At 47.9% G+C, this 19,774-nt stretch overlaps 1 protein-coding gene across 2 annotated transcripts in view; it reads left to right on the forward strand.

Annotated features, from left to right (window-relative positions):
- LOC118971264 (uncharacterized) overlaps nt 1–19,449 on the forward strand; it is a 41,815-nt gene extending 22,366 nt beyond the window's left edge. The window contains exons 2-6 of one of the 2 annotated variants that reach the window (XR_012131540.1): nt 13,632–13,729; nt 14,028–14,078; nt 18,028–18,208; nt 18,310–18,422; nt 18,708–19,449. Coding sequence is in view for 1 of the 2 variants with exons in the window: in XM_073236930.1 (XP_073093031.1) it covers nt 13,632–13,729; nt 14,028–14,078; nt 18,708–18,803 (245 nt within the window). In the remaining variant the exon portion in view is untranslated. The remainder of the gene's footprint in view (nt 1–13,631; nt 13,730–14,027; nt 14,079–18,027; nt 18,209–18,309; nt 18,423–18,707) is intronic. The other variant, XM_073236930.1, reaches the window with a different exon arrangement.
- Nucleotides 19,450–19,774: the final 325 nt, after the last annotated feature.

The following is a 19,774-nucleotide window of genomic DNA, read 5'->3' on the forward strand; positions in this document are numbered from 1 at the left end:
GATAGGGTTAAAGCTTTGAGCAAAGAAGTCATGGCTAAGAGATGATTCTGGGAGCCATGGGGCTGGATGGGAGGTCCTCAGTAAGCTGGCACCTGGGCACCATCTGAGGGCCAGTAGACCACGACCACATGGGCTGCCTGGTGGGGCGGGGTGGGTGGAGTGGTGTGCGTCTGGAGGCTGAGAGTCTTTCCCTCCCACGTGTAGGTGTGGCTGGAGCAGAGGGGACTGGCACTGCTCACACAGCTTCCTCCTTCCTCTCTCCTTAGCACCTCTCACACTTTCCCTGGATGCCCCTATATTCTTATATCCCCCGAGCTGGCCTCACCAGTTGGGCTGCAGGGCCCATGTTTAACGGTTTTCTGCTTATCATCTCCTTGCTTGTCATACCCTGGTATTTGCCTTCTGTCTTGTACTGTCAACTGGGTAAAAACCCACATTAGTATTATGTGGCATCATCCCTAGTTCATTTCAAGAATTGCAAGAGTTTTTAAACAATCATTCAATCTTCATTTTGAAGATGGGAAATTGAGGGCCAGAGAAGAGTGACTGGGCCAAGGTTATACAGCATGTCAGCAGGAAATGTGAATTATGGAGGGCAGGGACCACTCTCACTCCATCATGATCATTATACAGAAATGTGAATTCAAACAGTGAAAGGACCCTTCTAAAATTAAAGAAACTTCTAATTTTGAAATAATTACCCATTGGCAAGAAGGTGGAAAGGAACTTGCAGGGTCGCCCTGAGCACCCTTCAGCCTGCTTCTCCTGATGTTAATGTCTTGCATTTTATAGTACAGTATCAAAGCCAGGAAGCTGACATTAGTACAATCTACATAGCTGATTCAGATTTCACCAGTTACACATGCACTCATGTGTGTGTGTGTGTGTAGCTTTATGCAATTTTGTTATTATATGCTTAGCTTCATGTTATCACCATGACCAAGGTATTTAACTGCCCCATGGGCACATAACTCCTTTTTTCTACCTCTTTATCCCCACATCCCTAATCCCTGGCAACCACTAATCTGTTTTTAATCTCTGTAATTATGTTACTTAGTGAATGTTATATAAATGGAATCATGAAATAGGCATCTTGAGATCAGTGTAGTTTCCTTGGGGTTCATCCAAGTTGTTGGGTGTATAAATAGTTCTTCCCTTTTTTTTGCTGCGTAGTATTCCACAGTATGGATGCACCACTGTTTGCTTAATCATTCATCCCTTGAAGGACATTTAGATAGTTTCCAGTTTGGGGACATTATGAATAAAGCGACCACAAAATGCTCTGTATAGGTTTTTGTGTGAACTTAAATCCTCACTTCTCTGGGATATATGCCCGAGTGTAATTGCTGGGCCATATGGTAGGTTCATTTTTAGTTTTACAAGGAACTGCCAAACAATTTTCCTGAATGGCTATGTTAGTTTATATTTTCACCACAATGTATGAGTGATCTGTTTTCTCACATCTTCACTGGCACTGGTGTTATCACTATTTTTTCATTCTAGCCATTCTGAAAGGATGGGGTGAGATCTAAGTGTAGTTTAATTTACATTTTCTTAATGGCTCATGATGTTGAACATCATTTCATGTGCTTGTCATCTGCATATCATCTTTGGCAAAATGTCTGTCCTCATCTTTTGCCCATTTTCAAATTGCATGGTTTGGTTTGTAAATGTTGAGGTTCAAGTGTTCTTTATGTATTCTAGATAGAAGTTCTTCAGACACATGATTTGCAAATATTTTCTCCCAGTCTGTAATTTGTTTTCATCATTTTCACAGGGCCTCTGCAGAGCAAGTGTTTTAATTTTGATGAGGTCTAAATTAACAATTTATCCTTTTATGGATCATGCTTTTGGTGTCAAGTCTAAAAACCCTTTACGTAGTCCTAGGTACCAAAGACTTTGCCTAGTTTTTTCTAGAAGTTTCATGGTTTTGTGTTTTACATGTAGGTCCATGGTCCATTGTGAGTGAATTTTTGTGTATGGTTTGAGGTTTGGGTTGAGGTTAATTTTTTGGATGTCTACTTGTCCAGCATTTGTCTCAAAAAGAGTATCTTTCCTCTTCGTTGAACTGCTTTTGTTCTTTTGTCAAAAATAATTGGGCATATTTGTGTGGGTCTATTTCTGGTTTCTCTATTCTGTTCCACCTACCTGTGTGTCTGTTAGTCTGCCAATACCACATTGTCTTGATTATTGTAGCTGTATAGTAAGCTTTAACATTGGGAAGATAGTTTCTTCCTATTTCCACCATTAATCTTGATTTAAAAATTCCTTCGACTTCACTTTTCTTTTGGGGGTGGTGGAGTTGAGGGAAGGAATTCCTCTTTATGCTCACAACTTGGAATTTTTTTCTTCTACTAATTAGTTTCCTCCTTGGACTGGAGAATCTGCTTTGAAAAAACCTTTAGAATTGTGTGTAAAATAGAAGTGTGATGTAAAAAAAGTGTGTAAATAGCCAAGTGGGATGCCTTTATCCAGAGGAAGTTCCACAGACTTTACGTCCATGACATCCCAGAGGAACTTCTCATAGTAGAGGCTATAGTAAGCCTGACTTTTGGATAAATGGAGTGAGTCTAACCTTACTAATATAGTTTAAACAAAAAGAGAGGCCTTCAGGATCCATGAACTTTCTAAACAATGGCTGTAGTGTTAGCTTCAAGGATATATAAATGACAAATATAGCAAGTACCTGGTCAGTGTGGAAGTAAAAGCCAGAAATTCAGATTTTTATGTGAGATCTCTTGGCTTTTAGTGTTGGGAACCACCTAGTATTTGAAAATAACACTGTGTGGGCCAAATGAACTTGTCTCTGGCACTAATATTCCCAGGGGTCTCCGTCACCACCACCACTGTCACCACCACCACCATCACCATCACCATCACCACCACCACCACCACCATCACACCACCATAACCACCATCACACCACCATAACCACCATCACACCACCATCACACCACCACCATCACCACCATCACTGCCATCACCATTACCATCACCACCACCACCATCAACATCACCATCACCACCATCACCGCCATCATCACCATCACCATCAACAGCACCATCACTACCACCACCACCACCATCACCATCATCACCATCAACAGCACCATCACTACCACCACCACCATCACCACCACCACCACCATTACTGTCACCATCACCATCACCATCACCATCATCACCAGCATCATCATCACTGTTACCTTCACCATCATCACTGTTATTTTCATCACCATCATCATATCATCCTTATGAGAACTCCACTTACGACATATCCACCATGGCTTGGGTTCTGTGCTGTGTACTGTACCCCTGATTCTTACAACTTCCCAGGAAAACCAACATGATCCTACTCTATAAGGAAGGATTTTGATCCAGAAAATGTTGGAACAGATGGAGCCAGGGTGGAAAAACCAGTTCTCTCTGCTATATTAGTACTATTGTGAGCCTCTTTAATGCTTTTTCTCCTCCAACTCCACAGTGGATTTTGACAGATTTTATAAATAAACTGCACCACTGAGAATTAGTTTATGTTTTAAACCATGTATTAAAACCATGTAATGGCTAATCATGACTTTTGCTCAGTACAAGGTCATCAGATCGCAGCACAAAGCTGAGGTAATTCCACCTAAAAGCAGAGAGACCCAGTTTCTTGGTTAACTTGGAAGACCTTAACATGGCTAAATATGTAACTTTTCCTGACATTGTGAAATACTGACAAGAGCACATGACTCCCCCACCTCATAGTTCTTACCTTGGTGGATCTTAGGCTGAACACACTGGGCAGATGAGGGAAAGAATAAGAAATTTTGTATTTTTTGCTGTTCTTTTCAGATAAGAATAGTTTGGAGGTAGGGATGGACATGGCCATTGTACAGGGAAGCAGATGGTGCTGGGTGATGCTCTGGGCTCTCTTAGGCTCCAGGAGTTAGCTTGACTTCTCAAACTTTCAGGGAAGGAGTTCTGAGGGTAGAAGGCCTGGGCATGCTCTTTATCTTTCATAGAGAACTTCATGAGCCATTTCTTTCATTTGGTGTCAGGAAAGTGACTTTATGGATACCAGAGGATGGAGTGGGGGAGGAGGACGGGTGCCATGAGCTCTCTGTGCCTCTGGGGACGTGTTCCTTCCCCCTCATGTGGAAGGAGAGCCTGAAGACAAGAGGCACCCAGATGAGGTGTCGGTGAGGCACCTGCCAGGTAACCAGGTGGATGCAGAGATGTAGCTGTTCCCCAGGGGCCTGTGTGACAGATAGAGAAGGCTGGCATCTCTGCCTCCACACTGTATTTGTCTCCTGTGCTGCCTTAACCTTTGGGCCAAAAGGGAAAAAGCAAAAGGGTTCTGTTCAGCCCTACAGCCCTGCACATAGGCCTGTTGATCATTAAAAGGAATTTTGCTTACAGTGTAATATTTCTGCAGATGGCTCCTTACCAATTATGTGTGAAAATAATGATGGTCTTGTTAAGAGTTTTAGGAACACTACAACCAGACCCAGGTTGGTGAACATCAACTGACCAAGAATGTGGGGTCTCTCTGCTCTCCTCGAACCCGCCGGGGCCCAGATGTCTGCAGCTTTCAGTCACTCCCCAGCCTCCTCCCCAGTCTGCTTCCCTTTCCCTAGCACAAAAGAAGCTTGAGACTGACCCTGAGTTAAGATGATTCTTTAGGACATAAGCCCACCATCTTCTCAGTCTGCAGGCTTTCTGAATAAAGTCACCTTCCTGGCCCCAACACCTTGTCTCTCAACTTACTGGCATTCTGCGGCGAGTGGCATGAGCTTGAACCCTTGTGGCTCTGCCCTTACCCTGCTGTTGCTTATTTTAATATTAATAATAGAAATATGACCCCCAAGAGCTCCTCCTTCCCAATGTCCTCTTAAGATCTCAGTTCAAGAGTCACTGGCTCAGAGAAGCCCTCTCAGACTCTGGACTACCACCCCCATATGTAGTATATATATATATATATATATACTAGCACCCCCATGGTAAGCCCTTGAGTGCTGGGCACCTTTCCTTCACAGATTTGTTTGGGTGGAAACTTGACTGACGTCTGGATCTCTTTCAGTTGACAACTGTGTTCCTTTAGCATACACCATTTTCACCTTCCCTCTCCCTACTTTCTGGCATTGTAAGATGCTCTAGGCTCATCTTGTGCATTTCTTGACCCAGCCTTTGAATCTCAGAGATTTTTCCGAGGAGTTTTGATTCTTTTTATTAGAGAATGGCATTTAAAGCTCAGACCTGGCCACTTGTGGTACTGGGGTGTCACTGCTTCCAGGCTCTCTCAGCTGACTGATCAAGGAAATGCATAGCAACCCAGGTATATACATGTATCTATAAATATTTCTGTGTGTGGACATCTGTATCTGTATTAAGCTAAGCCTGAGTTTGCACTGATGTCTCCACTTACAATCCACTATCCTGTGGATTGCTTTAGCCTTTCCCCCATGCTTGTCTATAAACTTGCTGTCACAGGGAGAAGCCTGCCTCCTTCCACCCACCATCCGTTTGTTTAATAGTTCAGTTGCAGTACAGATGGGCAGTGGCTTCAGTGTTGTTGACTCATACTCCGTGGAAATGACTTCACCACCTGGGGTTCAGTGCCCACTCGTTTGCCTTCAGTCTTACAGAATCCACTCATTTCTAAAGTGACTCTCCGGCCACCACCTTTCTCCCCAACTCTTTTCAGTGAATTTTTTTCATACATTTTTAGTACACTTAGATTCTTTTGTTGCAGTCTGCATTCCAATAAAGTCAGAGAACATAAATGGAAATAATTGAAATGAAACAGTCACATGATCCCAAACCCCAAATGTATAAAAAGACATATAGTTTTTAATCATATTCACTTGAACAGTAAAACTTTTGAGTGCACACTTTTAATGCTTGCTTTTAAAAAGTTGCATGTATATTCTACTTTTCTCCTGAGTTATATAATTAGATATTTAACTCCTGGCTGTGTGCGTGGGAACCTCTTAGAGGATATGGGCTCCCCGAAGCTTCCAAAAGCTCATCTATGAGTCAGTTTGGAACGAAGATGCATTTTCTGACAAATAATGTAACGTGATGATAGGCTTCCCGGTCTCATCCACAAAAACCTAGTCAGTTCCTTATTTATTCCCAGCTGCAATATTGGCATTTTACTTAACCTTGATCCCATTGATAAGACTGTTCATAAAAAACCTAAATACTAGTCAAGCTTCTGAGATTGCCTCTTGACAGAGATGTACGGTTCCTAGAGCTGAATGGCAGGTAATGCACTGAGACCTGCAGATACAGACTGAGCACAGACTGCAGCTTGCCATCTGGTAATGATGAACTTGGCAATTCAGGAATGAAGGTGGAATAAAGACACTGTCAGCCAAACCCAAGCAGAGGAAAGGCACTTCCATCAGATCTGCAGGAAAGGAATCTTTAGATAAATGCTACCCAATAGAACTTCCAGTGATGAAGAAAATGTTCTGCCTCTTCGATGGGGAGAAGCCGTCGGCCACTTGTGGCTACTGAGCATTTGAAATGAGACTAATGAGGCTGAAATTGAAACGTTATTCAATTCACTTAAGTTTGAAGAGCCACATATGGCTGCCCTATTGGACAGTGCAGTTCAAAAATAAGTACTTCAGGTAGAAGGAAAATTGTCCCAGATGGAAAGTCAAGATATAAGAAGAATTTCAGGGAAAAGAAAGCCCTAAACGTGTGGGCAAATGTAAGCAAGTGCTCATGCTATGAAATAATAATAATAAAGCAACAACAGTGTCTGGAGTTTTGAGAGCATATGCAATTGAAATGTATGAGAACAGAAGCATGCATGTTGTGGGGAGCTGAGGTAAATGGCGGCATTCTGTCGTCCTTGAGTTGTCTGGGAGGAGAATGAAGTTCTTCATTAGCAGTAGTCTCTTATAACTTAGAGACACAAGGAGTACTTTAAGAATAAGCACTTTAAAGAGAAAATAAGTACATTTCAAACTAGAAGGGAGAGAGAAGTGGAGTAAAAAAAAAAATTCAAACCAAAGGAAAGCAAGAAGGGGGAGAAGAAATGGGAGCAATGAACATAAAGCACCAGAACAACAGCAGATTTTCCGATCCAAACACTCTACTTCATTGATTTTAAGACACACGTTTATTCATAGTTTTACATTCCTGAAATTGGGGGGCCACAGCTGTGACATCGTACAGTCAGTCGGGCTGTGCTAACTTGTCAGAGCTGTTTCTTTTTTTTGGTCCTTGGATGAGTATATCATCATTATTACATGTACTGAGCTTACTCACTGCTTAAAATGTCTTCAAAAAGATACCTTCTCACTTGGCATGGAAATAGAATAGTTGGGCAAAAAGTAATATTTGTGAAGCAATTCCATTTTTTTTTTTTTGGCAAATACTGAGAGTTGACAGAGACCTGAAGAAGAAACCATCCAAATGTGTATGTTACACTTTGTTTCTGAGGTGGTGCAACATAAAATGGGAGCTTGTCGAGTCCCTTGGAACTGTTGAAAGAAATTTTAAAGTGCAGAGAAGCTGGTGTGATTGATTTGTGCCCTTTATGGAGGTATCGTTGAGGTGTTGTGTCATGATTTGATTTGGAGTATTTATTTTTCTTACTGGTACATAGAATATTGGTGTGTTTCATAATCTTTGATGTTTCAGAGTTGATGTAAATGGTTTAGATGACAAAGTTGATGAAGCAAAGCAAACAGAACCTAATTATATGCTATTTGCAAGAGGCAAATCTAAAACATAAAGGTGGAGAAGATTGAAAGAAAAAGGATGGGAAAAGATATATCATGCAAATACTAGTCAGAAGGAGGCTTCTGTATCTGACTTCTGTATCTAGCTTTAAGGAAATAAGCATTCTGAGAGATAAACAGGATCTCTCCTTAGAGATAAAGTCTTCAACTCACCAGAAAGATATAAACATTCTAAATTTATATGCACCTAATAACATGACTTCAAAATATATAATGCCAAAATTGAGATCAAAATGATAAATACAATAAATCTATGGCATTGTAGAAGATCTTATTGATACAACAAGATGACAAAAAATATCAGTGAGGGTAGAGATGATCTGCTCAATAGGATTAGTATATCTGACCTCATGGGCAGGCATAGAATACTGTACATAACAACTGCAGAATACATGTCAAACGTTTGTATGCAAACATTGGTGGAAAAATGTAAGGTTGAAACGAGAAGACTGGCAGTCAAGAGATGTTAATGACTAGCAACACTAACGATGGGGATTGCAACCATCTCTTTACTACTTCCAAAAGATTCTCACAGGAAACATTAAATTACATAATTTCCTCTACTTTCTTACTCTGTGTCTTGTTCTGGATTCTGTCCCACTCACTACCCAACTCTGTGGCTCCTTAAAAGCTGCTCATCTTCTGGACCTCATGCCAAGGATGTGGCACCTGCCACTTGCTGATGGGCCTCTTTCATGCTGGCTGGATGCTCAGCTGGGTATGTGGATACCATCTAACCCAGATTCCTTATTGTTATGCTCCTCCTACCCACTGGGACATATTGCTACCTGTGTGGGACCCACTGCCATCTTCCCCTACCAAATGCTTGCAGAGATGATGTATTCCCATGCTCCCTCAGACACTGTGCTGTGGAATCAGAGTACATGTCTCATTTGGGCATCAACAGCCGGGTCAGTTGCCCATTACTAACTCCCCTAGGGCTAAGCCTTGGGATTAGCTGCCCAGGAGAGTGTTTTGACCTGTGTAGCACAGTCCTTCCCAGAATTACTGGCCCACACTTGTGTGGAGGCCTCCAAAAAGCAGGATCTGGGGTTGATCTAGAGGGCGCCCAGGAGCAGAGTGGTGGGAGGAGAAGATGCTTGCAGTTCAGGCCGCCGGGCCCCACAGTCCCAGAGGCAAGCGGAAGGTCTTTCTGTCTTCTGTGCTAAAGAAGGACTGTGGGGGAAGGAAAAGGATAGTTTCCTCCTCCATTTGTATTAAGGCTGAAAAGTTTCATCAGATTCCTGGGGAAATACCCTTCCAGGCTGGGTTGAGGATGGGTAACAAACCTTAGGCCGCAACACTGAAAAAGCATATTTCCTGAACGACTCTTGTTCAACATTAGTGAGCAAAAAGCTTGTCCTTCCGTGCTTGTCACAGTGGAGATGGCTTCTCTTTAGATACCGCCAAGAGAACCAGACCTCCTTCCTGCTCACAAACTGAGCCCAAGTGTGAGGATAAAATACAGGTTTCTGGAAAACAATGCTCAGTAAAAAAGGCCGGTCCGCAGAGTGGGGGGAAATTCCCCCATATCCGCTGGGGTGTTGAGTGCGGCACACAGCGCCTCTCCCCTTGGCTCTGTGGTCAAGGTCCCCCACCCCTCACCCCCATCTGAATTGTCCACTCAGTATTCTCCTTCTGAAGACCAGTTGTCTGGTCATGTTAAGGTGCAGCCCTTCTAGAAAGATCCCTCTCAGGAACAGAGATCTTTACAGACCCTCATGTACTTTCTCATGGTTCCTGCGGTTTCGTTCATGCTGCCCTCCACTAGCCGGCTCCAGAAGCCCAGGGAGGGTGCTCACTGGCCTTCCAGGAGAGGAAGGGGATGGAAAACCCCATTCAGGGGTGCTTCACCTGGCCTGGAGGAAGAGGGACACCCTTGCCAGAGAACAGGGCACGGTGGGAAGTCATCTGAGCTTCTCCAGGTTCTTAGCAGAAAGGCTTTGGAAGATCCCACCAGGATGAGGAGCATCAGGTACGTGACCTGAATATTGAATTTCACTGGGTCTTTCGCTTTCACTTGAACCTGGCTCCCTTTGACCAGAGAGTAGCTTTTTGCCTTGAACATGGAAGACTGTGCCTTTCCAGCCCCATATCCAGTGTCCCGATCCAGCTCAAATGGGCTCTGACAAGCTCTGGACCTCTCACTGTTTCCACCAATCTTCGGCTTTAATGAGAGGCAAGAGACCTGTCTCCTCACACACTGGGCTCTGGAATTAGGCAGACTTGGGTTCAAATCTGAGCTCTCTCACATCTTAATTATGGGACCTGGAACAACTTTCTAAATTCTTCCAAACCTGTTTTCTCCTCCATAGAATGAGGATCATAATAAGGCCTGCTTATTAGTGTTGATTGTAATAGGGTTGCTCTGCAAAGTTAAAGGTGATTCAGTGAACAGTATTTATTTAGCAAGGGCACGTGCCTGGCCCATTGAGAAAATATCCACAAATTGTTTATTATTATTGTTGTTATTATTCTTCGTTACCCTTGTTCCTGTACCCTCCCAGGGGGACATCACGCCCTCCACAGTGCCTAGGGTGGAACAGCTCCTTGCACTGGCTGGGCCAGTGGAGGAACAGTGAAGGGTGGGAAGTGAGAGACAGAGACAGGAAGCCCTCAGGGATCCAGTGCCCAGTAACAGCCCTGCAGGGGTTCCTTTGAAAAGCTGCAGGGCCTCTGCCTGGCCCCAGAGCAACCTCTCTCAACAGGCAGGACTGGCCACAGCAGAGGCCAGGGGCCTTCCGGGGGCCTGGCTCCTAAGAACACATTCCTGCCATTCCCGCCTGGAGTGGGTGCTCCTCAGTGACCCTTCCTAAGGGGACTGCTTGGGCTGGGGGCCTGCCCCTCAGGAGGAGCCCGGGCGCTTGATGGAGGGCAGGAGCTAGCATGTGGGCCAGTCTCTGGCAGAGGTGGGAGGCTATAGAACACAAGCAGGACAACAGGGGCTGCTCCAGCATCACCCTCTGTGACAGGCAATTACATGCAGAGATGAGACCTAAGGCCTCCTCCACCCAGGTCGTGAACACAGGCCTCTGGCTCCTCTCAGCTTGCCCTGCCTTCTGATCCCTGCTGCCCCAACAAGAGTGGGTAGGACTCCCATGAGCCTGGATTCCTGCCGCCTCCTCCATGCAGCCCCCCTCAGCCCCTCTACGGGACAGCTCCCCTCTGGGCCTCCACGACTCTGTGTGCAGCCCTGCAGCCCTGGCGTGCTGTCCCTGCAGTCTCCCTGCACTGCTGTCTCCCTTGCCCAGGGGCCTCCTCAGTCCTGGCCTGGGGCCCTGAGCATCACCGGCCCTTGGTGTTCACCAGATGAGTGACTGGCTTGCATGGGGCCCTAAATGGCTCCACAGTGATGTGGGGTCAGAAGAGATCCATGGCTCTCAGCCCTGGCTTCCCTGAGAGTCTGCCCCGCTACCCCCAGCGGCCCTGAGTTCACAGGCGATACGTGTGGATACAGAATCACTGAACTGCGTGGACTCGAAGCCTTTCAGTTTCTCCACTGCCGACAGCACCTGCCTTTCTGCAAGGCCCCTGCGCTGTGGAAGCTGCTGGGCCTGGGGCCTACAGGGGAAAGGAGGACCACGAGGATTCCTGGCAGTGTGTGAGCCTGTTTGCCCTTGTCAAGTGGTGGCGGTCTCTGCCATGCAGCCACTTGAGACCTTTACAGGTGGCTTCCTCCCGGACTCAACTGCTTCCCAGCTACACACACCACGGCAGTGAGACAGGCTGGATGCCGGCGCTTGGCAGTTGTGTGGCGGGGCTGTCTCTGATCCAATCCAACCTCCCATGGTGTCCCTGCACCCTGGTGGGGACTGCTGTGAGGCAGCAGTAGGGTCCTGCTGCATTGTGTTAACAGGTGAACACACAGGGCAGCTGGTCATGCAGAGCCCTGCGGGGTAGTGTGCAAGCACAGAGGAAGGAAGGGCTCCCCAATGCACACACACAATTCCACACACAGCTACACAAAAACGTACATCCCACAGCATATACAACACATACACAAAACATGTATACCCCAGATTTGGACAGTGTATACACATACACAGAACAGAGTCACAAGACACACACACAACAAATAATATACATCCACAAAAACAACACAGAAAACATAGACAAACCATACACATGCCAGGAAAACACAATGCACATGAAATGCACACATACAAAGCATGTATATATATATATATACATCCCAACAGACATGCAGAAAACATAAGTGCACCAAACACACAGACACAGGAAAATACAACCCGTCATGGAGTCTGAATGGTAGCTGCCTTTGAAATGAATGTTTGGTAAGTGAAAAACATTATCTAGCTAATTAGCTTCCTTAAAAATAACTGTAAGATGCAAAATTTTAAGCAGTATAATATAAAATATGTATATCCTTTGACCCAGTAGTTATGCCTCTAGAAACTTTTCCTAGAGAAGTAATCTGATACACGCAAAGGTTTAAGTCCAAGTATATTTAGCACAGCACTGCACTGTATGTAATAGTGTAAAATGAAAACCCAAATGTTTTGAACTAGGGATTAGTTAAATAATGGTACATCCATATATATCACACAAAATAGCTGTCCTTGTCCTCTTCTTCAACCTCCCACAAGCAAATGAACAAATAAGTAAACAAATACCACCTTTGCTTGTATCAGCACCAGTCAGGATTGTCAAATATTTTGAAGTTTCATGTGGAAAGCAATAAAGACAAGAATTTATGTTCAATACCACCAAGGGAATAACATTTTCAGATCTTTAGACAGATAAGAAAATACCTTGCAGCAATTAAAAATAATGTAGAAAATATTGATGAAATGATATTTGAGATAGGATTGAATAGAAAATGCAGGATGCATTGTTAAGAAAAAAATGCATGTTAAAAAATAGTTTGTCAAAGGCATTCCTGTATTAGATTGTTATGTAGATGTATGTGTGGAAAAGACTAGAAGGGACTCTAGCCTTTGTTCACGTTGTAGAAATGGAGCCACGACATCGTTTTCAACAAGGCCTCTTGGGGTGCCTGAATGCGGGGTTGCTCTCAGGGAAGCTGCTTCTTCTCCAAATGGCACCTTTGTCTGGATGCTGGGAGGACAGTGCCCCCTAAGGGACCATCAAAGGGTTAGGGGAGAGAAAGAGCAAGGGGCTTAGCCCAGGGGTGGTTGGCAAGAGCACTGCAGCTGACAACTGTGGTTGTGGCTGCTGTTCCTAAACTGTTGCGGCACAGGCGGTGGCAGCCATGGTCTTGTCTACCATGGGGATTGTCTGAACTGGTAGTTGTTTCTGGCACTCGAAGCACAGCCATGCTTATTAACTGGCAAGTGCAAATGCAATGCAAAATGCAAGAAAATGCAAGCAAATGCCAGTGGGTTGTAGAGAAAATCATGTCCTTGCTGGGCTTGACCAGGACAAGTCCCTTGGGCATGCTGTGCTTATTACAGATGAAGAAGAGGGGATAGAGATGAGGCAGAGGGAGGTGTCAGTCATATATCCTGGAGTGCCCCTGAAGGAGAAAGGGGAAGAGGGCATTTTTCTCTGGGTCATCTGCCTGGAGCAGAGAACCAGTGTGAACTTGCCTGCACCTCCCGGGCACTCTGCCCGGCCTACACCCTACGACCCCCTTTCCTTTCACTCATGCTTCTTTCCCACATCTCCACTGTTGGACTGGACTGGCAGCCACCACACAGTCTATCTTGAGCACCTTGAAATGTGTTAAATGGATGTGGCACAGTCCTTGGCAATGACACCACCCACAGGAGTGTATTTATATTCTTGGTGTGCAAAAGGACAGGCAAGGAGTGGGACTGACAATCTAAGATGCTCTTTATTATTGGACAAAGGAATGCTGCTGCTGCATTTGCATATATTCTCTCAAGCTGATATCTAAAATAGGGACCAGACGTGACATCTTCAGATCAGAGATCCTAAGGGCAGAAGACAGAGCTTCAGGAGCCCGAGACAGAGCCGCAGACTTGGGGGTCCTGGTTCAGGTAAGTGGTCCTCACTCCTGGCTCAAGAGGCCCAGTGGCATCCGGCCCCCTGCCTTACTTTTCCCCAAGCATGTCCTCTATGGATTTCCTGAATTTCTAAATGTTATCTTGGCCACCTTCAAAGTGGTGTAACCCTCCAGAAGTCATCCGCCTTCTGGTTTTCATCTGTAAAAATGGAAGCACACCTCTTGCCCCCTTCCCTTACTGTGCTGTCCTGAAGTTCAGGGGAAAAGTGAGATGTGATGTGAAGACCCGGGGAGGGTGCAGAAATCTCTCTCCTCCAATCCACCCCCCACAGAAAATGGATCTGAAGACTGGGAAAGAGATGAACTCCGGTGCTGCTCAGAAGGTAAGGTTCTTGGAAATATCCATACCAGGGCCAAAAAGCAGCTCCTAAAGCAGGCTCCTGTGAGGTGCTGTGCACAGCCCAGTTCCTCCCCTTTGACCTGACATGGTACGCAAGCTTTGGGAACTTCCCTGTAGGCCAATGAGTCAAAAGAAATTTTTGATGGGAAAATGAAGCTTTGCTGCAAGGGCCCAGGGGCATTAGGTGGTAGATGCACAGATCACTTTGACCCAAAGGTTCAGGGCTTTTTCTGACTCACCAACGGGCTGGTTCTGAATCCTCCAAATGCATCTCTTCCCCGGCAGGGCCCAGGCAGAGGAGAAAGCTCTGCTGCAGAAGGGGTTCCCTGAGTCTGCTTGGGAAAGTGACCCTGCCTCAGGGCTTCTGAGGGGCTCCTGGAGGAGGACACTTGGGTGTTGGCTCAAGGCAGACAATATGAGGAGGCTTTTCACCCAACTGACTGTCTAATGCATGGAATGTGAAGGGAGAGGCCTGTAACATGACTGAGCCAAAACTCTGAGCTTTCATCTCACACATGGCAATCAGAGTTCCCAAAGTAAAAATGAGGACATTGGTCTGACATAAGCGCGTCAGCCAACAGTGACAAGAGGGAGGTTTGGAACCAGCCCTGCTCCCTGAACATGCGCTGCATGGTGGCCACCATGGTCCTTCTGTCCCCGAGGCAGTGGGGAGTGAGTGGTCATGGGAGGGCACAGGTACCAGATACTGTAATTTCCCAGCCCCAGGAGCTCCAAATGCGGGCACTGAGGCCCTGTCCTGATTCTGCCTCTGTTGATGGTGGCAACATGGGAGGGGGACGGGCACAATCCTGGAAACTTTTCTTCTGTTGGGCCTAGGGCAGCACTCACACCCCTTGATCCTCCCCACCAAGGTGAAGTCCTCCTGCTTCTTGAAGCATAGATTGTCAGAGCTGGAGGGACAGATGGGGACAATGAGGCTCTGAGTGCTGAGGGCAGAGTTGTCTCAGATGGCCACATGGTGGGAAAGCCAGGCTGGGTAGAACCTTCAGAGCGCACCTTTTTGGCCTCTCTCCATAGATGCTACGTACTCTTGTGTGCCAGCATTGGGATTATGACCAGGGATTTCATTTGGTCATTTCCCAAATGTAATGTTTTATCAGGCAGATTATTTTCAAAGTAATGTGGGCAATGTATACTGTACCCCCGAATGAATGCCATGCATATGTTTCTGTAAGTAAAGGCTCTAGAAGTTCTGCATCCAGAAACCAGGCCAGCTCTGCTTCATCTCTGTTTCCCACCATTCTCGACCATGCCAGCTACTTTCAGTGTCCTTACTGTCTCTGCTTTAGTGGTCCTCAAAACACACAAAAGGGATGTAAGGCATGAAAGTGGCCTCTGATGCTTCTAAATCCCTAGAATCCAAATTGCACGTGCTAAGCTCACTGTCTCCAATTTCAGACCTGGCCAGAAGCCCCCAGGAGCCCAGCCCAAGCCTCACCTCCATGAGTTCTGCCCACCCGTGTAAGGTCCCTGGGTGGACAGAGGGTGATTGTAGGATGGGGGATTGTGCCACTGGATTCCCCTAGAGGAGTGGGGTGTCAGCCTTGGGATATCCATGGGTGTGAGGTGGGTGGAGGCTTTTCCCATGAGGAAGCAAATCTCAGGAGGCTCATATGGAGGCTGAGCCCTGGGGGAGTCTCTGCCTTTGCAGCAAAGTGCAGGTAAAACATAACTGATGAGTGGCACAGGAGGAGGTGTTGAGCCTGGGAAGCTTCTGGGCACTTCTGACCACTGCCAGGAGGCTGGAAGCCCTGACCTCCTCACAGACCAGAACCTTGTCCAGCAGGAAACCTGCCTCCGTAAGGGCCAGGGCCACCATCACTGAGCTTGACTCTTTCTTTCAGACTCCCATGAGTGCCCCACAGTACCCCCAGAAGTGAATGTCACCACATCTCATGTGCAGAAACTGAGAAGGCAAGGGGGCTGCCTGCCCCAGGTGACACAGATAGGGAATGACAGATGCTGGTGTTCTAACACCCTGACATCGGCTGCCCAAGGCAGGCACAAGGTTCCCGGCACCACCCTCTGCACGGGGCAGAGTCAGGAGGCCTCAACCACATCCCAGATCCACTGCAGGTCACTGTCCTCCTTGGTGAAATGGCCTTGGGCGCAGATGAGGCTTGGGGTACACAGGTGGCCGGCTGGCACCTCTACGAGAGAGGCTGCACCTCACTGCCACCCTGGTGTGTGTTTGGGGGCTCTTTTCCGGAGAGGAAAACCAGCAGCTCCTTAAAGCTACTCATGCCTCTGTTACACCTTGAGGTGTGAGGGGTGGATTTGAGGTCAGGATGATGGAAAGAACAGTCTTGGGGAACTGTCAAAGCCTGAGTAGGAGATCCTAGGGACCTAGGCAGGGTGCTAGGAGGGAGATGGAAGCAAAGGAAGGGCAGACCTGGGAAATCCTCAAGGGGCAGAAATGCCCATGATGTCTGAGGCCCCAGGCAGGGACTGAGGAGGCTCTTGGGCAAGTGAGACAGGGCAGCTGCACTCAGGGGCTGCCAGTGGTGTGGGGAGATGGCAGGGTCACCATGCCAGGCCTGCAGGGCTGTGTGCAGAGTCGTGGAGGCCCAGAGGGGAGCCGTCCCGCAGAGGGGCTGAGGAGGGCTGCGTGGAGGAGGGGGCAGGAAGCCAGGCTCATGGGAGTCCTACCCACTCTTGTCGGGCAGCAAGGATCGGAGGGCGTGGCAGGCTGAGAGGAGCCAGAGGCCTGTGTTCACGGCCTGGGGGGAGGAGGCCTTAGGTCTCATCTCTGCACATAATTGCCTGTCACAGAGGGTGATGCTGGAGCAGCCCCTGGTCCGTGGCCACTGTGCTGTCCTGCCTGCATTCTGTAGCCTCTCACCTCTGCCAGAGACTGGTTCACATGCTGGTTCCTGCCCTTCATCAAGTGCCCAGGCTGTTCCCTGAGGGGTGAGCCCCCTTAGGAAGGCTCCCCGAGGAGGACCCACTCCAGGCGAGAATGGCAGGAATGTGTTCTTAGGAGCCAGGCCCTGGGAAGGACCCTGGCCCCTGCTGTGACTGGTCCTGCCCATTGAAAGAAGCTCCCCCTGGGCTAGGCATGGGCCCTGAGGCTTTTCAAAGGAACCCCTGCAGGGCCAGCCGGGTCTTGCAGGACACTGGGTTCCTGGGTGCTTCCTGTCTCCATCTCTCACTCCCCACCCTCAGCTGTCCCTCCACTGGCCCAGCCAGTGCAAGGAGCTGTCCCACCCCAGGCACTGTGGAGGGCATGATGCCGTAGAGGGCATGATGCCCTGGTGGGCGGGTGCAGGAACGAGGGTCACCAAGGATGATGACTAACACATGCTAAGACCTTTGTGTAGCTCAGACATCTGGCTAAGTGTCACTCTTTGGAGAAAACATTTTATTCCTCCCTACAATCCTCCAGGTAGGTGCTATTATTTCCCCCATTCACAGATGAGGGCACAGAGGTTTGGAGAGATTTAGTAGCTTTTCCTAGGTGCTAAAGCAGTAAGGGACAGAGCTTGGATTTTAGTCCTCTGTCAAAGTTGGTAGCCCATGTACATAGGTACGTGCTAAATTGTGGAAAGTCTGGGGTGGTAGAGATACTTGGTGGGCTTTGATGTCCAGGCCCACAGGCAGGTGGAGGCTGGGCTGGGACCCTAGGGTGGGCTAGAAAGGACTGAGTTTTCCATTTTCTATCTGAAGGGTTGATATCTGGTTATGCTGATCTAGGACTGAAAGTGAAGGCTGAAGGCCCAGAGGAATTCAGCATTCATAGCTGGGCCACCATGGGTTGGTTCAGGATGCTGGGACCCTCAAAGCTCTTCCTGATAAAAGCCACATACTCCCAGGTGCCTCTCAGTCTGGGTTGCATGTCCTGCCTCTCTGCAGCCAGCATAAGGCCTTCCTGTACGGGCTCAGCTCAGGCTGTGGGGTGCCTCTGTCTCCAGCAGGCCGTGGGCAGCAGCAGGGAGAAGCCCCAGGTGTCCATTAGGAACTGGATGGAGAGTCTGTAATGATGACCACAGCTGAGGGGTGTCTTTCTGGGAGGGCTGGAAGAAGCAAGGGCCAGCTGTAGAGGAAGAGGAGGCGTGGAGCAGGTGACGGAGAACTTCGACCACAGAGCCACAGGTGAGGGAAAGGCAGGTTCCATGTCATGCCTGAACCCCATCAGACAGGAGGGCCTCCCTGCCCTGAGAACCAATCCACTTTTTCTGACTGTCTGGTTCCAGAGACCTTCTTTGTATCGGCCTGTGACTTAAGCGCAGCCTGTAAGTCTCTCAAGGGGAGATTTGTCCGGTGTGCCAAGGACAAATGACAAAGCCAGCCATCCCTGCAGCTGGAGGTGAGGTTCCTGCCGGTTTCCTTCCCCCTCAGCACCCCAGTGGGGAAGGCCAAGGTCCTCACACCTCTAGGTCTCTGCAGATCCTTGTCTTGGCCAATGTCACGTGAGCCACCTTCTTTCTGGCTGCACTGGGTGGAAGCGTCCTGGCCCCTGAGCATATGTGCTGGGTGCTGTCCCTTTCAGAGATTGCGCTAGCCACTTGTGTCTCTTTTACATGTGAAGGAAGAAACCTACCACCCTGGCTGGCCAGAGGGAAGCAGTGTGCCTGTCCTTCATCTTTTGCAGGGATGCCGGGGGCCCCCCGGAGCACCCAGGAGCCAGCCGCCCACCCTGGATGGCATGTCTGTACCTCCCGCAATTTTGGTGAACCTGTTGGAGTGACGAATAGGAATAGGAAGCACACTGGATTTCCATTCACAAGCTGAAACGAGCCCCAAGGGAGGTCAGCAAGTGGAAACTGCCTCGAGTGCCTCCCTGGGCTTTCTTGTCTAACTCAGCCATCAGAGCGTGGTGCCTACGCATTTGCCGCTTCTCATTTCTCATTAGTATGTCTTTGGGTCACAGAAGTAGGGTTAATTAGAGAGCTCGCAGATGGAATAAAGTTCTGCTTCTGCCTGTGTGCTGCTTTCTCTGGACTGGCGCTGGCTCCTAGGTGGTCAGGCTGAGCCTGAAGGAGGAGCAGGGGGCCGATGTTTCCTCTAGAATTTGTCCCCCCTACTGGGCTTTGACAGGGGCTGGGGCAGAAGTGCATGGAAGTGGTTTAGTGCGTGCCTAGGACCCAGTGTGACCAGAAGAAAAGAGACAGCCAGTCACCATCCAGCCAAGTGATAATGGAAAAGCTTGGGGTGGATCCCTGACACCAGGCAGGGTGACCCAAAATGTGGAAGAGGCACAGAGACAAGGAATCTGGGTCAAGTGACAGACGGGAGACCAGGTGAGCGACAGTTGGCATCTGGAAGTCTGTCAACAAGAGCAAGTTCCTGCAGCAAGGCTGGGCGCCGAACCTCGTATGGTCGGGCTGGCTGAACAGAAGCTCAGGACCCAGAGCAGAGAGGGGCGTGGGACGGGGGAGGGAGTCTTGGGCATTTGTTTGCCTACTAGTTTCGGCTCTTCAGTTACAAGCAACAATGATTGATTCAGGCTTACTTAAGCAAAACGTGCACTAAAACAGGCGCTTGTTATAAGGATACTGGGCGTGTTCTTTCCTGTTACTGCTGTAATGGGGCGGGGGTGGGGGTTATCATAAACTCAGCAGGTTAAAACAATGCAATTAATTATTTTCCCTTCCTGGGGGCCAGTCTGAAATGGGCCTTCTGGGCATAGATCAGGGTGTGGGCAGGGCAGCATTCCTC

The sequence above is a fragment of the Manis javanica genome, chromosome 1, assembly GCF_040802235.1.
Source record: "Manis javanica isolate MJ-LG chromosome 1, MJ_LKY, whole genome shotgun sequence".
Classification (NCBI taxonomy): domain Eukaryota; kingdom Metazoa; phylum Chordata; class Mammalia; order Pholidota; family Manidae; genus Manis; species Manis javanica.